This window comes from Xiphias gladius, chromosome 1, assembly GCF_016859285.1.
Source record: "Xiphias gladius isolate SHS-SW01 ecotype Sanya breed wild chromosome 1, ASM1685928v1, whole genome shotgun sequence".
Taxonomy (NCBI): Eukaryota; Metazoa; Chordata; class Actinopteri; order Istiophoriformes; family Xiphiidae; genus Xiphias; species Xiphias gladius.
Window position 1 is genome coordinate 30,220,019 of NC_053400.1, and position 19,707 is coordinate 30,239,725.

Below are 19,707 nucleotides of genomic sequence, written 5' to 3' on the forward strand. Positions count from 1 at the left end.
ACTGGAGAATGAGCACAACTGTTACTGAAGCAACGAATCGCCATCGGTTTTCATACTTAATTAATGGTTAAGGCATTTATCAAGCAAAATATGCCAAATGTTACAGCTTCTCAAATTTTAGGATTTGACGCTTTTATCTGTTTTATATCATCGTAAATTAAATATCTTTGAGGTTCAGACTTGTGGTTGGGCAAGCCATTTTTGAAGACGTCACCTTGTACTCTTGGAAGTTGTGATGACCATTTTTCACTTGTTCTTTTTCACCTGTTATTGATCAGTAGTTCCCAACCTCCATATGGGGACTCCCCAAGGGGTCCCAAGATAGATTTGAGGGGCTCACAAGATGATTAAATGGATTAAAAAAGGAAATAAAACAGATTTTTGTTTTATGAAATTACATTCATTTTTTCTGACAATTGTATAGTCTTTACTTTTTTCTTGAGAAATTATGGATACATTTACCTCTTCTGAAAATCTTTCAAATGAAGCAATTTATGAAGGAAAAATCCCTCTTTACAATTTTGAACTGTTTACAGCACAAGTTCACACTACTCACTATCTTTTTGCAACATGTGATAAAGGGTTGCAAATGGAAGTTTAAAAGATTTAAAAGGGACACAGGCCAGAAAAGGGTTGGAACTACTATTCTATGCTAAGTTTATAATTTAATCACCTATTGATCATGTATGAAAATCCTCTCTGTTGCTACAAGGATCAGGCCAAGGTACATTCATCAGAGAAAGGCAAACACTGATCTTCAAATACCAAAAATATATTTGCAGTCATGTGGTTCTTTTGACTTGAAATGTGTCCTCCAGCTGTTAGATTTTTTTTTTTGTTTGTTTCTGGCAAACTGAACGATTGATTTCCTCAGCTAAAGAACTATGTTAGTATCAAATTAAATTCTGTTTGTGTAGGCTAAACGCCCTCTGATACTGATCACATAGTCAGAGGCGTGTGTGAATGCATATGTAAGTTTCTGTTTCACTGAGGAGAGCCGAGGCCCAAATGACTCAGCTCCTATTACACTGATTGAATTAAGCAAGTCGGATCGTAAAACCAAGAAGTGAGATTTTATGGTTTTTAATGACGTTTTCTAAACCCAACGAAGAATTGAATTTATGGACCCACAGTTTCAATGCACAGTGGGGAGAGAGAGCAGTCTCCACAATTCGGCAGACGTGTGTGTGTGTGTGTGTGTGTGTGTGTGTGTGTGTGTGTGTGGGTGTGTGAGAGACTCTGAGAATATAGACTCACAATGAACACACACACAGATAAACAAAGAAGAATACCTCTTTGTATTGTAATTGTAATTGTAATTGCAGCAGTGTTGTTTGCGGCATCCAGACTTTGTTTGAACTTTAACATATTTATCATTCATACCAATTTAACAATATCTATAGAAAGCACAGTTGTCCCGAATCACCCTTGGAGGAATGTGTGTGTCTGTGAGTTTTGAAACTCAGGAGAATAGGAGCAGAGGCAGAGTGGCTGACTGTGTCTGTGAAGCTATCCTTGTAAACTTCTGATCTAATTAAGGGAATCATGTGGAAATGTGTAGTGCAGATGTTGCTGTTTGTGTGTGTGTGTGTGCGTCAGTGTGTGTGTGCTTGTGCTTGTTTTCCCCCAGATAAAGTTTCATAGCTGCACAGAGACCAGAGAGGGAGTGGAGAAGAGTTGACGAGCGACCGTGAAGAGCATGCATGGATTCTCTTTGCATTGTTGTGTGTGTGTGTGTGTGTGTGTGTGTGTGTGTGTGTTTGTGTGTGGGTTGTGAGTGTATGTTTAGGAACTCTCTCTTACTCGAAAGGACTTTCTGGCAGGTGAAGGTGAGGAGGAAATGGACTTTACAGCGGTGGCTTCTCCTCTTCACCTCACATGTAACATCTGTATGTTTATGGTGGACCACTCTGGGTTGATCGGGGGGGCAGGTTTTTACTGGGTGATCATAAATCTGCCCTTTTAAGTAAAACATATAAAGTTAAAAGGTCCGGACCAGTTGTTTTGCAATGTTTAGCTCCTTAACTACGAATCACGAATTCCTCAAATGTTCAGTGCCCATTTTTGAATTGTTGCTGTACAGTTTTACATTTCTGAATGTATTATTCCCACAGTGCCAGCCTGTCAATTAGTAGACTCTTGAACCTTTCTTGTGTCATGTAATCCTCTACAGTGAACATCAAGTCTGCATTATTTTTGTCAGTGTTACATTATCATTTTGATGGTTATACAATGAAGGAGCAGATTGATTTCAACAGTGCATTATTTTGGGATTATTTGGAATAAATATTGCAGAATAAGTTTGGGTGAATGGGCAAAGAAAAGAGCTCCACCTAAACTCAAACCCCTTCTATCAACCCATTTTCCTTCTGCTTATCCAGATGTGGGTTGTGGTGGCACAAACTAATCAAAGTAGCCCAGATGTGTTTCTGCCTAACCATGTCCCCAAGCTCTTATTAGGAAATTCAGAGGAATTTCCAACCCTGATAGGATATGTCATCCCCCCCAGTGTGTTCAGGGTCTACCTTGTGGTCTCCTCCAAGTTAGACATGTCCAGAATACGTCCACAGGGAGGCATCCAGGAGGCTCATCAAAAGCCGCATCACTTGAACTGGCTACTTTCAAAAATGAAGGGGCAGTGGTTCTACTCCAAGATCCCTCAGAATGTCCAAAACTCACCTTGTCTCGAAGTGGGCATTAGGGCAAGTGGCTGTGTTGGGTGCGTGTTGCTTCAGGTACGGTTTACAAATGAAATGCCTTCCAGGGACTCCAGTTAGTTACAGATCCATGGGTTTGAATGCTTGTCAGATGCCAAAACACTGCACAGCGGCTGCATTTTTTCATCCAGGACTAAAGTTGGTCTAAATGAAGCTTATGGAAAGCCCACACACCCCGCGAATGAAACTCATTTTGGCTGCAGGTGTGCACAGTCTCACTCTGTTTATTCTGTCCAGAGTTCGTAACAAGGGGTTGGACGATCAACTGGTAAATCAAGAGTTTGCCTTCAGGCCCAGTTCCTCTTCACCAGACTCTTGATGGTAAATCAAGAGTTTGCCTTCAGGCACAGTTCCTCTTCACCATGACAGCCTGGTACAAGCACCCACATCACAGGAGATGCTGCCCCAATCTGTCTCTTGATCTCACACTTCGTTTTACCCTCACTTATTCAGCAGTGGAGTTGGCAATCTGTAAGTTTCCTGTCACGTAACACGACATGTGACCTCAACTCAGAATAAATCCAGGGAGGAAGATGTGGCATTACCGGATACTGAAGATGACCTTTCAAAGACGAGCCACATTGCAGAAAAAAGCACAAAAAGTAGTGCTTGGCACAAAATAGCTAGAAAAAAATTAAAACATCTCTGATTACATTACATTGTTGAAGTGCCTGACTGAAGATGATCCAAGTATATATGGCAGTACTGAGATCACCGAAAGCATTTCTGTTTTCACGCCTCGCTAGCTGAAGAGCTGGAAAAGCATGTTAGAGGGTCACACATCTCAAGGACAGGACACTAATTAGCCCTGATGAAATTTAATGAAGGCATAACTCACAGATGTTTCATAAAATGAACAACACCCCTTTCGCATTGATACAGCTGTCTGAGCTCAGGGGGCTCAGTTCTGCATTGCACATGGTCAGAATACGCTTTAATATGTTTGATTGCAGGCCAAACGTATGAGCTGTGAGAGACTGACACGAAGCACAGCTACATTAGAGGAATATATGTGTTCTTGGCAGTCAGCTCAACATCCGTAAACCCTCATAAGGAGAAGGAAGGTTACACGCTGCCTTTGTGAATCTTGCTCCTATGGAAATGGCGGGGAGGGCTTGTTTTGTTGAAGGATATGCAGTGGGAGGAGGCAAGCTGAAGTGGAAAGTAAATGTACAGAGAGAAGGACAGAGGACGTGATGAAAAGAATGAATCCTTCTTCAGCTAAACCTCTTACTGCCCTCTTCATTATCCACACTCTACCCCAATGAAGCTCTTCTATCAAAGGCTGTATTGTGATCAGTCTGGTTTGTTTTTTGGTTTTTTTTTTGTACTAGAAATAAAAGTCCAAATTTGTCATAGTTACATCAAAGCAAAGTGCAAACAAGTGCAATTTATTCTAATGGGATAAATAGGTGTGGGTGTTCTTTGTAAAACTGCAGTAACTTTGTAAAAGATAACACACTTGTTAACACTAAATTTCTGTGGTAGGGCAATATTTTTTGGAACCAAAATGTAATTCATCACGATCCCATTAAGACGTCAAATCAGACATCAAGATTTGCAGATTACTTAAATAGTGCCTGAAACCTTTTTTTCCTCTATTGGTAAATCTGCCAATCTTTTTTTTTTTTTTTTTTTTGGTTATATAAAACAATAGAAAATTGTGAAAAATGCTGTTTACAATTCTTAGAGTACAAGGTGATGTCCCCAAGTCTTGTTTTGTCCAACAAACAGTCTGAAACCCAAACCTATTTTAATTCACTATAATATGAGGCGAGGAAAAACAGCAAATCCTCAGCTGCTGGATCTACTGAATATTTAGCATTTTTGCTGAATTGATGATTTTTTTTTTTTTTTATTATTCCACACCATGAATTCAGCAAAAACACTTCAGGTTAGAACTTGAGTCAGACTTGAGTTAAAAAAAAGAAAACTGTTCTGAAACTTGCTTTGACAGGGAAAATATGATTTTACCAGTCAGCAATTTGAGGCCTGAAAGACCTGAATCTTGACTTGCAGTGTCCTTACCAACACTGTTGGACTTGCCCCAAAAGACATAAAACACCTCTGGTAGTTATAGCATTGTGTCATACTTTAACATTTATTTTCCTAATGATTTTTTTTCATGCTGATTTATAGTCTTGTAACTGTAATTGTGTTTTATTAGTTTTTTACATGGTTTTGTTATGTTTATATTGAATTCTGTTCCAAGTGTCACTAAAAGGTCCTAAGAAGTCTAAAAGGAAAAGGAAATGTTTTTTTTTTTCCCCTCTCTTTATAACCTGGAGGTTATTTTTGTAGTTTTCGCTGTCATTCACGCAGTTACAATAACATTTTCACACTAGCCCCTTTGCTGTGCTCTGAGCATGTGGTGAATCACTTGAAGTGTGATCGTGTTGAAGCAATCAGGCAAATTGTACACAAACAGTTTTTGTTTTTTACCATAAACCATTCCCAAGTATTCTCCCATCTCTTTCCCCTATGTGCCTAGGGTTCTTAAATTAAAAAAAAGAAGCTGGTTGAGACATCTTTATGTGCAACTGGTCTGTCCACAATGCAACCAGAACAGCATTTTCCTATGAATTTGGCCTTCTGAACTCTGTAGATACCCCGAAAGTAGATGAAGCCAGCAGTCTAATTGAGTCTGACTTATGTTTCTGTCTTCTTCCATATCTTATCTGGCTCTCGGTTTTCTTGATCTTTCCTCCCAGTTCAAGGCAATCAGATTTATTAACCCACACTCATTCAGAATGTTCATAACAACAGTAACCACAGCAGATACATGACAGGTTAACCTTGGAAGACTTATACGTCTTCTGTTATTTCACCAGTTATCTCCTCCCACCTCCTGCTCCCTCGCTGTTTTAGATCATCCTCAAAGTTTTTTCTCTCTCTGCCTTTCATTTACATTTAAGTAAGCAGGATGTGAGCACACACACACACACACACACACACATACATACAAAGATTCATGGACACACTGTTGGAGTCCTGCTGAGTTGAAAGCAGCACAGGTTGTCAAAGAGTAAATGTTTTCGGCCAGCGTGAGGAGACGGGTGCAGAAGAGATAGATGTGAAGTGTGTGTGTGTGTGTGTGTGTGTGTGTGTGTGTGTGTGTGTGTGTGTGTGTGTGTGTGTGTGTGTGTTGGGAGTGGATATGAGATGAAATGGAAGAGGGAAAATCGCTGTTGTGCGTGATTGAAAGCACTGCACGAGGTTTAGCTTCCTCTGCTGTTGGCTCACGCAGATATGTGAGGTTTGGGAAATGGGTGTGTACTATATACTCAAATACACACACTCTCAAGTATATACACACACACACACACCCATGCGTTTGTTACACCGACTTGTGAGGACCCTCCACTGAATGCGTTTCAGCATACCTGTCAGGACCTGTAGTTCTCCCAGGTGGTATATTCACCGTATTTATGAGAGGAATCCTTTAGAACAACCCACTGACTTTGTATTAATGACTTTGTTATTGTAATTGTTCTGAGAGCTCATAAAGTGTCACCTCCGTTGATGTGTTTCAAAAATCTTGAAGTCAGTAGAAGATACTTTTTACAAAAATGTATTCGTATCATTTTGTTTTTTGCTAGTTTGTGGTTCCTTAATATAATTTTGAAGGGCAAGAAATGCCGAATCCTTCACCGTTTCTGAAAAGGGAACCAGGCAGATTCAGTTTCTTTGTTGTCAGTTGCCTAGCAACGGTGTTTTTCACAATTTGAATTGAACGCCATGTATAGTGCTACGAACTGGGTGCACTTGACTTCCGATTTGGAGAACACGACCGCCTTATGTCTTTTGAATACAGTTTGCTGGAAGTCCTGTTTGACATGAGAGTCCCATTCAGGTGAATTCAGAACAGGGTCAACTGTGCAATCTTCATCCTATTTGCACAGTTGGATTTCATATCCATTGACGTAATAGCTTTCTGCTGTCATCAGCTGCCTTTGACGGCTTTGTTTATTTTGACAATTCAATGTTAACCTCAAGGCAAGGTCAAGTTTTAGATGTTAAACTGGCTTCATCTTCCTTTTCTCAAAACTGTAGATTCTGGGTGTTAATGCGGTGAAACCAAATTTAGTTTTAGCTCAGTTGCAAGTCAAAAGCTATTGCCCCGAACCACGGTGAATTAAAACCTTTATTAGTTCATAATGACTTATTTTCATGATTGTTTACAGGCCTTTGAAAGTGCGGCAGGCCCCGAATCTCACAATTATGACGTGTTACATTTTTCTGACAGGAATCTGGACAGATCTCATCTTCTTTGATTTGAACTTTTAAGCTAAGTAACTCTCAGTGAAGACGGCTCTGATCTCCAGACGTCGGCCTTTGAGTCCATACCCGTTGCCAAGTTAGGCTTTTGAAAGGCTTCAAACATGCATGTGGCTTAATAAACTAAGTCTGATCTTGACCCTTAACTAGTCACACTGAACGAAACCGGTGAGGAATGACCACGGTTTTTCTTGCTCCAAATATCTAAAACTCAAACTGGTTCTCAAAAGGGCATTGATACAAACTCACACACACACACACACACACATAAACCTCCGAAAACTAAGAAGTACCCCCTTCATCCTTTAATCCACCGCTCTCTGCGGTCTTAGCCAATCAGAGAGCAGCTGTGACCGCATGAGTGCAGATGATCCAAAAGCAGGAGCGGGGAAGATTAAGACCCCATTCCCTCCTTCTCTATGTGTCAATTTCTTTCTCCATCCCTTCATGTTTTCCTCCCTCCATACCTCCCTCTGTCCCCGCATCCTTCCTCTCTGCCCTCTGACCACAGGAAACTTACCAACCCGACTCACTTTTCTTTTTACCAAAGACTTTCTTATTTATTTCTCACTGTGAGGTTTAATTTCTTCCTTCACTCAGTTCTTCCGTCTTCCTGTCCCTTTCTTCTTGTCGTGTTGTATTTTCTGTCTGGCCTTCCATCTCCGGATTTGACAGTAGTTGTTCGGACACATTAGCATAATCCTCCCCTTCTCTTTCTTCATGTCCTCTCCTTGTCCCCCTTCCTAAATATTTACTCCCTGCTCAGTAAACGACGCAAGCACACTTGTTCACACAGAAGAGGAGATGATTAGAGGCTGATTAAGGGCCGACAAAGAGACAGAAATAAGAAGAGAAACAAAAAGCTTGTTGGTCTGGTGCCTAGTTTTACCTTCTGTGTAAATACAAGCTTGTTTAAGTAGGTTTTATATGTTCCGTGTGTTAGAGGTGATCAATTCAAGTCCTTAAAGTGGTCTGTGGAACATTTTTTTCAAACATTATAATTATTATTTTAAAGGGGCCAACAATTAGGTTAAAATGTGAGCAAGTTTTTTTTTGTTTTGTTTTTTTTTAAGCATTGTCCATTGGGGGACCGATGTTTTACAGGCTCGGTGTGTTTTTATTATTTTTTGTTGATTTATTTCTTTTATTTATTTATTTTTTTATTTCATTTAAGAATAAAATTGACTTATAGAAACTGTATGTTTAAGGATTATATTCAATGACAGATAAAAAAATTTTTCCCATTGGTAAGCGAAGGATAGCAGAGTCACAATAGCTTATGATAAAACTCATTTGGCCAAAAAAAAAAAGTCATATATGCGAGTTTATGTTTGGTGTTGAACTACGAGGCTAAGAAATTTAACTGATAGGTTATCTGCACAGGATAGACAGTGGTCTGCTTCATTTATGGCTGGATGTAGAGCTAAGACCACCAGGTAATGGACAAAAAAATTACCTGCTACAGTATTGATAATCAATCAATCATTTAAGTGTTTTTTTTGTTTTTTTTGTTTGTTTTTTTTTAAACAAAAAAGCCGGGGAAAAAATCACAGGAATGACAGGTTCTAGATATTTGAAATTCAAATACCTACTGCTTCTCTTAGTCTTCTGTAATTGCAAAGCTGTTGGTATGACTGTTGGTTTGATAAACAAATCGTTTGAATTTTTCAACTTAGAAATTGTGAATTTTTTTTTTTTTTTTTTTTAAACAAAAAAACCCCAACTATTTTCTTGCATTTTTATAGACCAAATAATCAGTATCTTTTCCATTACCATTATGTGACATATGAAATCAGAGACAAAGAAAGATTGCAAATGTGAAAGACCCGTCTGCCAAAAAGGAAAGATGTGCTGCAGGTTGGCAGTATTTTGGGTTCGCGCCAAATAAACAAGGGGAAGGAAGCAAATCTGGATGTGTGACTTACGTGAAGAAAGTGTCAGCCAGAAATGAGAATACCGCAGATTTGATTTCCCTCTAAGAATTAATCACCCACTGACTGCTGTGGGGGATGATTGTGTCGAGTACTTTTGCTTTGGTTTTGCTTTTTCCTCATTTCATATCACTGCAATTTATAATTACACAACTGCAGTAAATCTTTTGGATTTTCTGACAGCCAGACAAAATAAACAATTTGCCTACATCACCTCAGGCGCTGAGAACTTGTGGTATGCACTTGTTGTTGGTTGTGACATTTTATAGGGGGAATAATTAATGGACCGATTAAATATAATGATTGATACCTTTTTAAAAGGGAAAATATATAAAAAGGAAGGTTTATAGAGACATTTCACGTATTGCCAGGTGGAAGTTTTGATAAAAAACAACTTCACGTTGGCAGGACAACAAGTAAGATACCTAGGTTTGATTTTGTGTTGATGTTATTTCAGCCAAGTATCCCTGGTTTTTCAGCTTTTCAGCTTTGTAAACTGTTGTGAACTTCTGGGACATTTGCTGACTTGTGGTTCATATCGATCACACTGAGAAAGCGCATGTTGACATTGCTGCTGTCTAAATTGGACAAATGCATTCATCTAATATCACAAATCCAGACAGACAACCACAGCTATGGTTGAATCAGTTTTTTTTTTGTGCCCGAGTTCATGTGCGTGTGCGTGTTTATAACCTTATAAACGAGATCTTCAGATTATCAAATTATCTGATATGAATGTCCCTGATCAACCGAGAATGCTGATCCTGATCTTTAATAAAGCCACTCAATCGAGCCACAAATTCCATTTCTTCACGTAAGATATTGAAATGTCAAGGGTAGCCCGCCGTGGAATCTACTGGGCACATTAATGGTCGGAATGAGTTTTTGATTTTAACGGTCCCGTGACCCTTTGCTCTAATGCCACATTCGGGACAAACTTTTTACTGTAAAGACCTATAGGGGATGCTAAAGTGACATTAGATGTCAGCTAATTTTTTTGTAAAAAAGAACATAGTATGAATATTCTTTGATTTTATGAGTTCATTTGCAATTTGATGCTTTTGCACGGGGTATTTCATATGTTTTTCTTGACTCTTTTCGTACTCAGATTCTTGCCTCTGCCTATTTTGAAACACTTTCCTTTTCCTGATGGTCTTTTTTGGAGTTTGCTTTCTGGCTATTATCCTCTTATCCCGGTTTTATACCTGCAAAACTAATTATCCTTGGCCAATAAAGGGTCAAGTAGCTTAACTGAAGTATAATATGCCAAGAGATGGATTACCTGCTGTTTGTGAGTGTCTAAAGGACAGGCAAGGTAACATTAGAGAAATTATAAATTCATTCGGCCAGTGACAGATAATCGTAATAGTCTTATAATGTCATCATTAGACCGCATTAGAGTATTTCCTGTCATTCGGCTACTTCAGAAAAAAAAACGTGCGGGTTGTCAGTGACGGCCGTGTTGCTCGCGTGTGTCAAACACTCAGCAGAGATTTGTCATGGCAACAAGCAAATGCTTCTGCATTAATCCGCCTTGATGGGGACAGTAAAATGTCTTTTGAAGAAACCTTACACACGCTCACGCATAGCTGCAGTTCGTCCAGTACACAAACTGCACTTCGGTACAGTTTTGATCTATTTGTACTTTACCCGAGTTTTCATCTTTACCTAACTTTAACCCCTCTACATTTCAGAGAGTAATTTACTTTTTACTCCACTACGAGATTATAAAATACGATGTGCTATGATAAACACTTTGTATTGAGCTGATAAAGCTAGTGAACTTAATTCTGCAGTGAGTTTTCAATGGGTTTATCAACGCAGATTGGCCAGGCAGGGAGGGCGAGGCAGGAGGTCTGTTTACTGGAGAGGTGGAGGAGGACGGAGAAAGCCCATCACACAGGCCGCCGCTGGACACACTGCCAAGAAAAACTCTGCTGGCAGCGCCACTCCGCTCTTACGGACTGAAATATGCGCTGGCTACCAACCAGAGCTGCCTAGAATCAGATAAGCCGCCTCTGTTGGGATCGGCTATGAGAGGGAAAATGAGGAGCATGTAAGGAAGGAGAGAGTGAGACGGATGAGAGGGACAGAGGGGATTAGTTTGAGTTGGACAGGCAGGACAAGGGAGATACTTTTAAATTCTGAGAAGAATACATTTTAAAGCCTTAAAAACTATTAAAATATCTTTCACAGAGTCATGTTACCATGTTCAGATGGTTTCAATGTGCTGCATGCCGGCTCTGCGACTAGTAGAGGTACATCGTGTATTTGTGAGGCTTGTTTTTCCATCTCTGGCAGTACCATCAAGGCGCTGTTTATCCCAAACTGCGGCAATCGGACTCAATCATATAGTTGCGTGTTAGTCTGTGTGTAATGGCTGCTTGATGTCAAGAATGGAGTCAAAATAATAAAAAAAGGGCGCAGATCTTCAGATCGCCACTGTGAATAAATGTTTCCAGTGGAGCAAACAGTAATGTGGAGGTGAACTGACCCGTTTTGGACTGAAAGAGAAAACCTTTATTCCACAAATGAAATGTTCTTCTGGAGTCCACATCTGTTTTTCAGTCAGAGAGTGTCCTCTTGCTCTCTCTCTCTCTCTGATTCTCTTTCTCATCTGTCCACCCTCCCATCAGTTGAGCCGCTGTGATAAGCAGTGTTTAGGCAGATATATTGGTCCCTCTAGAGCTACTTGATTCAGGTGCTCCACAGTATAGAGGAGGCCATCAACTCTGCTGCTCAAGGCCACTTAAAGACGCGCACATATATCCTCCTAAAGACGCGGAACGCACACAATGCACAGTGCGTCTCGCCGTCCATCCGCTTTATCCTGTGTAGGCAAAATGTCAGTTATGAAAAGATAAACCAAAACAACACCATATTTCTAGGGAGGGAAAGCACATCTGATCACAATCACACTCGCTTCTAAGAAATGAGAGGGGAAGTGTTCGAGATTGACAAGTTTTTGAAGCTTGCGTTGATGTACTGCTTCCTATGCTGCATGTAATCAAAGGAGTCTGGAACTCAGAAGTCTGGATTGTGACTTTTATTTAACTGAAGATTTCCATTACCCATCTCAAAGCAGGACAGAGGAGTCTGCACGTCTAAAGAGAATATTTCATCCAAGGAGCTTTACAGGTTTTCTCTTTCAGTCTAGATCAGGCTGGTTCACCCAAGGATTTCTGTTGTCTCTACCAGACACATCTACTCACAGTGGTGATCTGGAAATCTCTATCCTTTTGACATTTAGAGACTGCTACTACTACTGATACTACTACTACTACAGCTGCTGCTGCTGCTGCTGCTAATACTACTACTACTGCTTCTACTGCTACTGCTACTGCTGCTACTGCTACTGCTACTGCTGCTACTACTGCTGCTACTACTGCTACTACTACCTCTACTGCTACTACTACTACACACACACACACACACACACACACACACACACACACACACACACACACACACACACACACACACAAACACACACATCTGTATGACAGTATTAAAGGATACCTTAAACAAGCAGTATCTGTATGGCTACATACCTCTAGAAGTAAAAGAAAAGACAAGACTAAAAGAAGGGCAATTTAATAATTTTTGGTGAACTGACCCTTTAAAAATGGACTCTCTCACACACACACACACACACACACACACACACACACACACACACACACAAATTTAACTCACTGGAGAGTGCAAGTGAGCAGTTTTATGTTTAACATAGGTTTTGATTACAGAATATTCCATTGATTAGTTTTCAGTCAGTTGTTTAGTCCATAAAATGTCAAAAATAATGACAAACTCCCATCATAAATTATTAGAGCCTGAAGTGACGTCTTCTTATTGCTCAGTTTGTTTTGAGCAGTGTCACACAGACCAACACTACATTTACCAAAACACATGTTTTGGCATTTTTTCTCCAAAAAATATTCAGTTATCAAAATCATTTTCTGGAATCAGGAATAACAGTGAGTTAAAGAGTTAAACTTCAACTCCTACGCTAACCGTCTGGTTTCTTCACAGTGTGTGTGTGAGAGTGCAGACCTGTGATGATGATGGGAAACGACGTGTGTGTGTTAGTGTGTGTCTGTGGGAGTTTGTGTGTTTGTGTGTTTGGGAATGACCTGTGGTATGCAAGTAGGAATTCTGTAGCTCGGATGAGAAAAAGTCCGTCGGTGAAGGTCAGGGCGTGCGTGTTTGTGTGTTTTAACACATGTGAACCCAACAGCACTCGGCGGGATAACTGGCGAACGCTCAGGGGAACTATTTTGGAGAGGCGCTTGAGCATGACTGAGACGAGCGTTGTGTGTGTTTGTGTTTTTGTATCACCGGGAAGCGTCGGACGGGGTTGCGAATGAAGTCAAAGAAGTAGTTATGTTTTAGCAAGTTTGAAGCAAATCTTTCGAAGAGTTGGCAAAATAAGCTGCACGTGTATCAGCTACTACTGCTCTTTTAATCACCTCAAGCGGGGGTGACAGTGTCAGTGACACTGGAGCACCACAGGAGCAGGAAATGGACCAGAGTGCAGTGTGTTGTGCATCTGTGGTCCATAGCTTGTGAAATACAACACCATCTTTGATGCAGTTTCTGCTGTGGCATGTGTCTGTCAGCGTTCTTCCTTTTTTGTTGACTTGGAAAATATCTACATCATCAATATTGTTGTCAGCTTAAGCATATTAAGCGAACAGACCCTACTTTTCTTCTTCTTTTTTTTTTTTTCTTTTTTAAGGTGGAAATGCATCCTGTGAAATGTAGGAATGACACAGGTGGAGGGAAAGTAGGTGTACTGAAAAGTAAAGTACATCATAAAATAATTCCTGGATTGCAACAGACAGCACACAGTGGATGAAATTAAGGTTCGGAAGGCTCTCGAGAGTGTAATAATTTGTGTGTGTGTGTGTGTGTGTGTGTGTGTGTGTGTGTGTGTGTGTGTGTGTGGGACAGCCTCAGAGGTATGCAGTGGTAACGAGAAAGCAGCGCTGAGCTGAGCAGAATCATTGTGATAAGAGAGATCAAAGCGCTCAGAGGCCTCATCAACCTTCCCAGCAGGCTCCCTGCTGATCCACCTGATACTACCAGGAGCAGGCTTCACCTACTCTGTGTGTGTGTGTGTGTGTGTGTGTGTGTGTGTGTGTGTGTGTGTGTGTGTGTGTGTGTGTGTGTGTCAGAGTGAGAGTGAGAGTGAATTATATTTATTTGTATACATTTTGGAATACTTCCAATTTGTTCGCCTAAACTCTTCTGCACTGTGATTGAATGTGTTTATTTAGACTGTGCAGCGACAGTTTGCATATGTCTGCGTGTGTGTGTGTGTGTGTGTGTGTGTGTGTGTGTGTGTGTGTGTGTGCTTGTTAAACCATGCTGTCTACCTACTCAGATAAGCTGAATTATTTATTGAAATGTTAGGGCGCAGCATTTTTCTCCCCCTGTTGGTTGAGGCCATAAATCTGCTGACGCCCAGTCAGAGATGCATCCCAAGTGCATCAAACTCCTTTTAGATTCTAGATGATGTGCAGGCGTCAGGACTCCACGACTGACTCTCAGGATGTTTGCACCAGTTGATCTGTTTAAGTTTTACTTCCTGTTCAGTTCCAGCATAGTGCAGCAGTTCGGGAACGTGTTGAGCTGAAACCTTATGTCATATAGGCTGAGCTTTGTCTTCAAGTGAATCTCGTCAACTGAGAGGGAACTGTCAAGCCTTAAACTTATAGGAACATACCTGCAGTTTTGCATGTTTTGAAGGGTTTGGAATCTTTAATAACTTTACAATTTGATTTTGATTCTTCGGGTCCAAAGTCAATTAAATGTATTCTAAACTCTAGGACTGAAACTGACATTTATTTTCATCATTTATTAGTCTGCTGATTGTTTTCTTGATTAAAAAAATATTTTTTTGGTTTAAAATATACTAGAAAATAATGAAACATGTCAATGTCAATTTCCTAGGGCCCAATTTGATGTATTTAAGTTTTCTTTTTTTTTCCTTTTTTTTTTCCTTTGCTCTGAAACCTGAAAGAAATTGAGTTGACTATCAGATAAGACTAGAAAACAGCAAATATTCAAGTTTTAGAAGTTAAAACCAGATATTTTATTTGATTTTTGTTTAAAAAAAAAAATATTGAAACAGTCAATCAGTTATCAAAAATTGTTGATGATCCATCTTCTGTTGACTAGTTACTTAATCGACTTATCATTTCAGTAATAAATTCAAAGATTCTGTAAATCTGATTCTGTTAGCTACCAGTGTTGTTTTTTTATTTTTTGTTTTTTTTTAAATTGCACCCTCCCAAACACTTTTCTATGGTCAGACGTGGACTTGATCAAGACCGGTGATGTTATTTTTCAGTAAAGAGACTTATGATTTGGGAGCAGGGGTCATTTTCAGAAATCCGCTGACATCCAAAAATGTATTGTTACAGCTTTGACGGAAAAAAGTCAATGAGCTACTGTACGTTGTCGGAACAACAGATGCTCTTATGTTGTTTCCTGCTTTTAATAAGGTGGATTTTTTTTTTTTTTTTCTTAGATGTCTTGAGCATCTTCCACTGCACCGCATGGGAAAGTTTTCAGTATACTCTGTGCTCAGAACTGTATGAAAATGACAAAAATAAAAAAGGTGGTAGAGAATAATGACCCATCTCAAGCACATTTCATGTCTCTGGAAGTTAATGTTCACACCATGCTGAAATGTACTGAATCCAATGGCTGCCCGAAGGAACGAAATAAGGAAACCGATGGTGTGATTTAGATAATCGTTTGCAAAAATGCATTACATATGCAAATCGGGTCAAACCGCCAGCAAGGTTGTGTAATTTAGGCAGAAAGAGTTCATCAGAAGGTGAAAAGAATAAGGGGTCGACAAAGGGAGAGATGGGGCATGCCAGAGAGATCTGTTTGCTTATGTCTCTCTCTCTCTCTCTCTCTCTCTTTCTTTCTCTCTCTCTCTCTCTCTCTCTCTCTCTCTCTCTCTCTCTCTCTCTCTATCTCCCCCCCCCTCCCTCCCAATTTCCCTAGCTGTGTCTCCGGCCTGGCCAGTCATTACTCCCAGTCTCTTAGATAGCAGTAACGCTGCACGGAGAGCGGATTTGAAGTTAAGGAGGAATGCGCTGAGCTGAGCTCAGCGCTGCGCTCTGGGTCTCAGGATAAGAAGGTGGGAGAGAGGAGGACTCGTGGGTCCGGCTCTGGCTCTGGCTCTGGCTCTGGCTCTGGCTCTGGCTCTGGCTCTGGCTCTGGCTCTGGCTGAGCTGAACATTTTGCGTTAAGTGCTTTCGCTTCTTTTGTTAAAGGGTTTTGTTGAAAAACTTACCAAAAAAAGTATTGTTCTGGCACTGGTACGGAAACTCAGGTATAGGTACAATCACCAAACGATACCTAGCCTTTATTTTAATTTTAAAGCAAGCAAACAAAATTCTGCATAAACAAAATGCACAATTACAATGAAATGTTGTAAAGCGAGCACATAGAAGTGCATATGACAGTAGTATTTCAGAGAGATGACAGCTGTAACTCTGCGAGAATAAACACCGAGAGGGCAACAGGACGTAGGGTTAAAGGCAGATAGAAGAAACCTATATCACACACAAAGAACATGTAAAAACTGGCACAGCCCCACAAGACAACCAACAGTGTCACACATCACATGCACCTGAGCTCAAACAGACGCTACAGTATGAGCAGAGCAACACTAGAGCATTGTTAAATATTGTGTTGGCACTACTGTCTGTTTAATAGCCAGATTTTTAAAAACTATCTCCTGAACTCTCGCAACGTATTAAGCATTGAAACAGACAGATGTTTTGTATCGCATGACTGTCTCAACTTTTTTTTTGAATAAAATGTTGCATTTCCAAAGATTCGTATCATTTTAGGACACAGTTTCACTGGAACTGTGTCAAAGCTTTGTGTGGAGTGGACGCAAAACATTGCCCTTGCTCCCAAAGAACCTGTTGTTTGTCTCGTCTCCCCTCAGCTTCACGGTCTGTTTGTTTGTTCCTGCTGACACATTTGTTGTCGGTCCCTGTTTGTTTGCAGTGCTCCCGACCTGCTCGCCGCTGGACTTCCACTGCGACAACGGCAAATGCATTCGCCGCTCCTGGGTGTGCGATGGAGACAACGACTGTGAGGATGACTCGGACGAACAGGACTGTCGTAAGTACACTTTCTCTCTGCCTTGTCACCACAAAACATGCAAACAATCAGTGGCAGTTGCACTGATATGCGCTGTCTCACACGCAGACGCGCACACACACACACAAACACACACTCGATCTGCTCCGTCAGGCTCGGGGGATGAGTTATTAAAGTGGACAGATGTTCGATCTGCTCCGTCAGGCTCGGGGGATGAGTTATTAAAGTGGACAGATGTTTGAGGCAGTCATGTGCAATGACTTGTTTGCTTTGAGTCTAAAGGAGTTGCCTGGCTGTGACACTCACAAACACACACACACACACACACACACACACACACACACACACACACACACACACACACACACACACACACAAACTTGTGAGAGGTCATCACTCCCACGGTCACCACGCATGGCATTCTCTGACCTTTGACCTCAGTTTATTTTGTTCCTATTTTCATTAGTGGAAGTGTTGGTGTGTGCACACACAGCCGTGTGTGTGTGTGTGTGTGTGTGTGTGTGTGTGTGTGTGTGTGTGTGTGTGTGTGTGTGCAGTCGTGTTTATGTATCTCTGCATTGCTGCGAGATGGGTAGGTGCGTGCGTGCGGGCGTGCGTGCATGCGTGTGTGTGTGCGTGCGGGCGCTCCTGTGTTTCTGTCTCTATGAGGACCGTTTGAAGTTTGACCGTGAAAACATTTTTGGAAAGCGAGAGTCTGTTCCTAACTTCTTCAAAGAGCTGTCTAAGGAGTTGATGCCGCATTCATGCAATGTTGGCAGATTATGAAGAACAGGAAAACCTCCCATCATTTTGCCTTGGTAGTCTTCATGCATTTTTCCCAGGTCGTTAGGCTGCGTTCAGACCGACTCGAACCCTGTGTGAAAAAAAAAAAAGCAGAGCTCTCATTCATTTGAATGGAGCCAGTCAGTTGGTGCGCAGGGGGTGCCAACACAGGGGGCCCTGGCAAAACAACAGAGGGATGTTCAGCAAAAATGTTGAACCTGGCTCAACTTCTGCTGCAACTCAAAACAGCGTCGTCTGGCAAGGCTTTGCGTTGACCGGGCACGTCCATTTCTGGTAGATTACTTTGTAATGCGAATGCTGTATTTCTACTCCTTGTGTCACGATAAAATAATTGCCGCTGTGATAACTTCTGTGAGTATTACATACTGTAGTGCAGCATTTTGGCATCTGATAAGCCTTTAAAAGCATGAATTTTTTTTCTCAAACCGGACCTCCTCGGTTGTATTTCATTGTCTCGCCGGTTCCTAAACAACACGCCACTGCCAGCACAGTCCCTGGCACTGTTTTGACGCAGGTCTCTTTTCAGTCTGAATCCCCTCTTACCCCCGCTGATAGCCTCATAGTGTCTTCATATTAATAATCAGAGTTAGCTACTTTGGAGCAGAAAACGTGTGCAAAAGTAGTGTATAGCTACTTTTAAATTAGCTGAATTGATTTTATTATTGTCAATACTGGAGCAATCGGGGTTTTGCAGCAATTTTTCCAGCATTTTTTTTTTTTTTAACTTGTGTAATTCTTTTCATAAAGTGGAAGATATTTTAGCTGTCAGAAATTCACAATATCTCAGAATTACAACTAGGAGGCTGATATAAACGCTGATTAAAAACTGAGAAGTACTGAAAGTTGGCATCTAATGTGAGTACACTTTTAAGGCTAGAATTAGGTTTAGGTTAAGTTAAGGTTAAGGATTGGGATAAGGGCTAGGGAATACATTATGTCGTGAGTGTGTGTGTGTGTGTGTGTGTGTGTGTGTGTGTGTGTGTGTGTGTGTGTGTGTGTTAGTGGTCAGGTTCTGTGAGCACATCATCCACTTTTAGTCTCTGTATTTACCCATGATTCTTAGGGCTCCGTGTGTGTGTGTGTGCAATCTGATCTGTGTGGATGTTCGCTGCAGGCCAGTCATTCCATCACTCTGTCGGTGTCAGTCTGGTGATTGCGTTTAATCACACTTAAAACTGTGTCGGGACAGAATTAAGTTACACGGGGTGATGTGTTCCTGATCGAGACAATACGTCAGTCCTTGTCCTTTTTAGGGACTAACTTTTTTTTAAAGGTAACGCGTCTTCTTTCCCTTGACACCTTCCAGTCACAGAAAAACTGCAGTATAAAGGATTTTCAACCACGAACATGTTTCTTAACTCATTTCAGTGTTTTAACATTGATAATTGTCCCTTCTGTTGATTGATATTCTTGACTTAGCAGCAATTTGCCCTTTAATCTAGCACATGAAAGCTTGGATCATTTGTTTAAAATTGACTCTGAGCGAGTGTGGGAAGTTGACCAACACAACTTCATTTTGGTCAGAGACACTGAAAGGACTAGTTTGACGGTTTGGAAAATATGCTTATTTAATTCCCTGTTCGATGTGAGTGTTACAGTCTTATGCCTGTACGGTAGATATGGAGCTACTGACTGTGGTCGTGCAGCTTATCTTAACTGTAAAAATTGGAAACAGGTGGGGCTTCTGGAGTCTGGAGGTCACTGTGAGGTTGTTAGTTCTTTTTTCCTTTATTGTGTAGGGGGCTACTCGAAGCTGTGGCCAAAAGGTGTTTGGTGGGTTTTGTGGCCGTAACCTGCTGGTGGAGGAAGCTTAGCTAATTTTAGTCTCATTAAGGTTGATT

At 40.9% G+C, this 19,707-nt stretch overlaps 1 protein-coding gene across 2 annotated transcripts in view; it reads left to right on the forward strand.

The window, feature by feature from the left end:
- Nucleotides 1-19,707, forward strand: part of lrp4 (low density lipoprotein receptor-related protein 4) — a 115,704-nt gene that overhangs the window by 55,455 nt on the left and 40,542 nt on the right. For both annotated transcript variants that reach the window (XM_040135019.1, XM_040135027.1), the window contains exon 3: nucleotides 16,967-17,083. In XM_040135019.1, coding sequence (XP_039990953.1) covers nucleotides 16,967-17,083 — 117 coding nt within the window. The remainder of the gene's footprint in view (nucleotides 1-16,966; nucleotides 17,084-19,707) is intronic.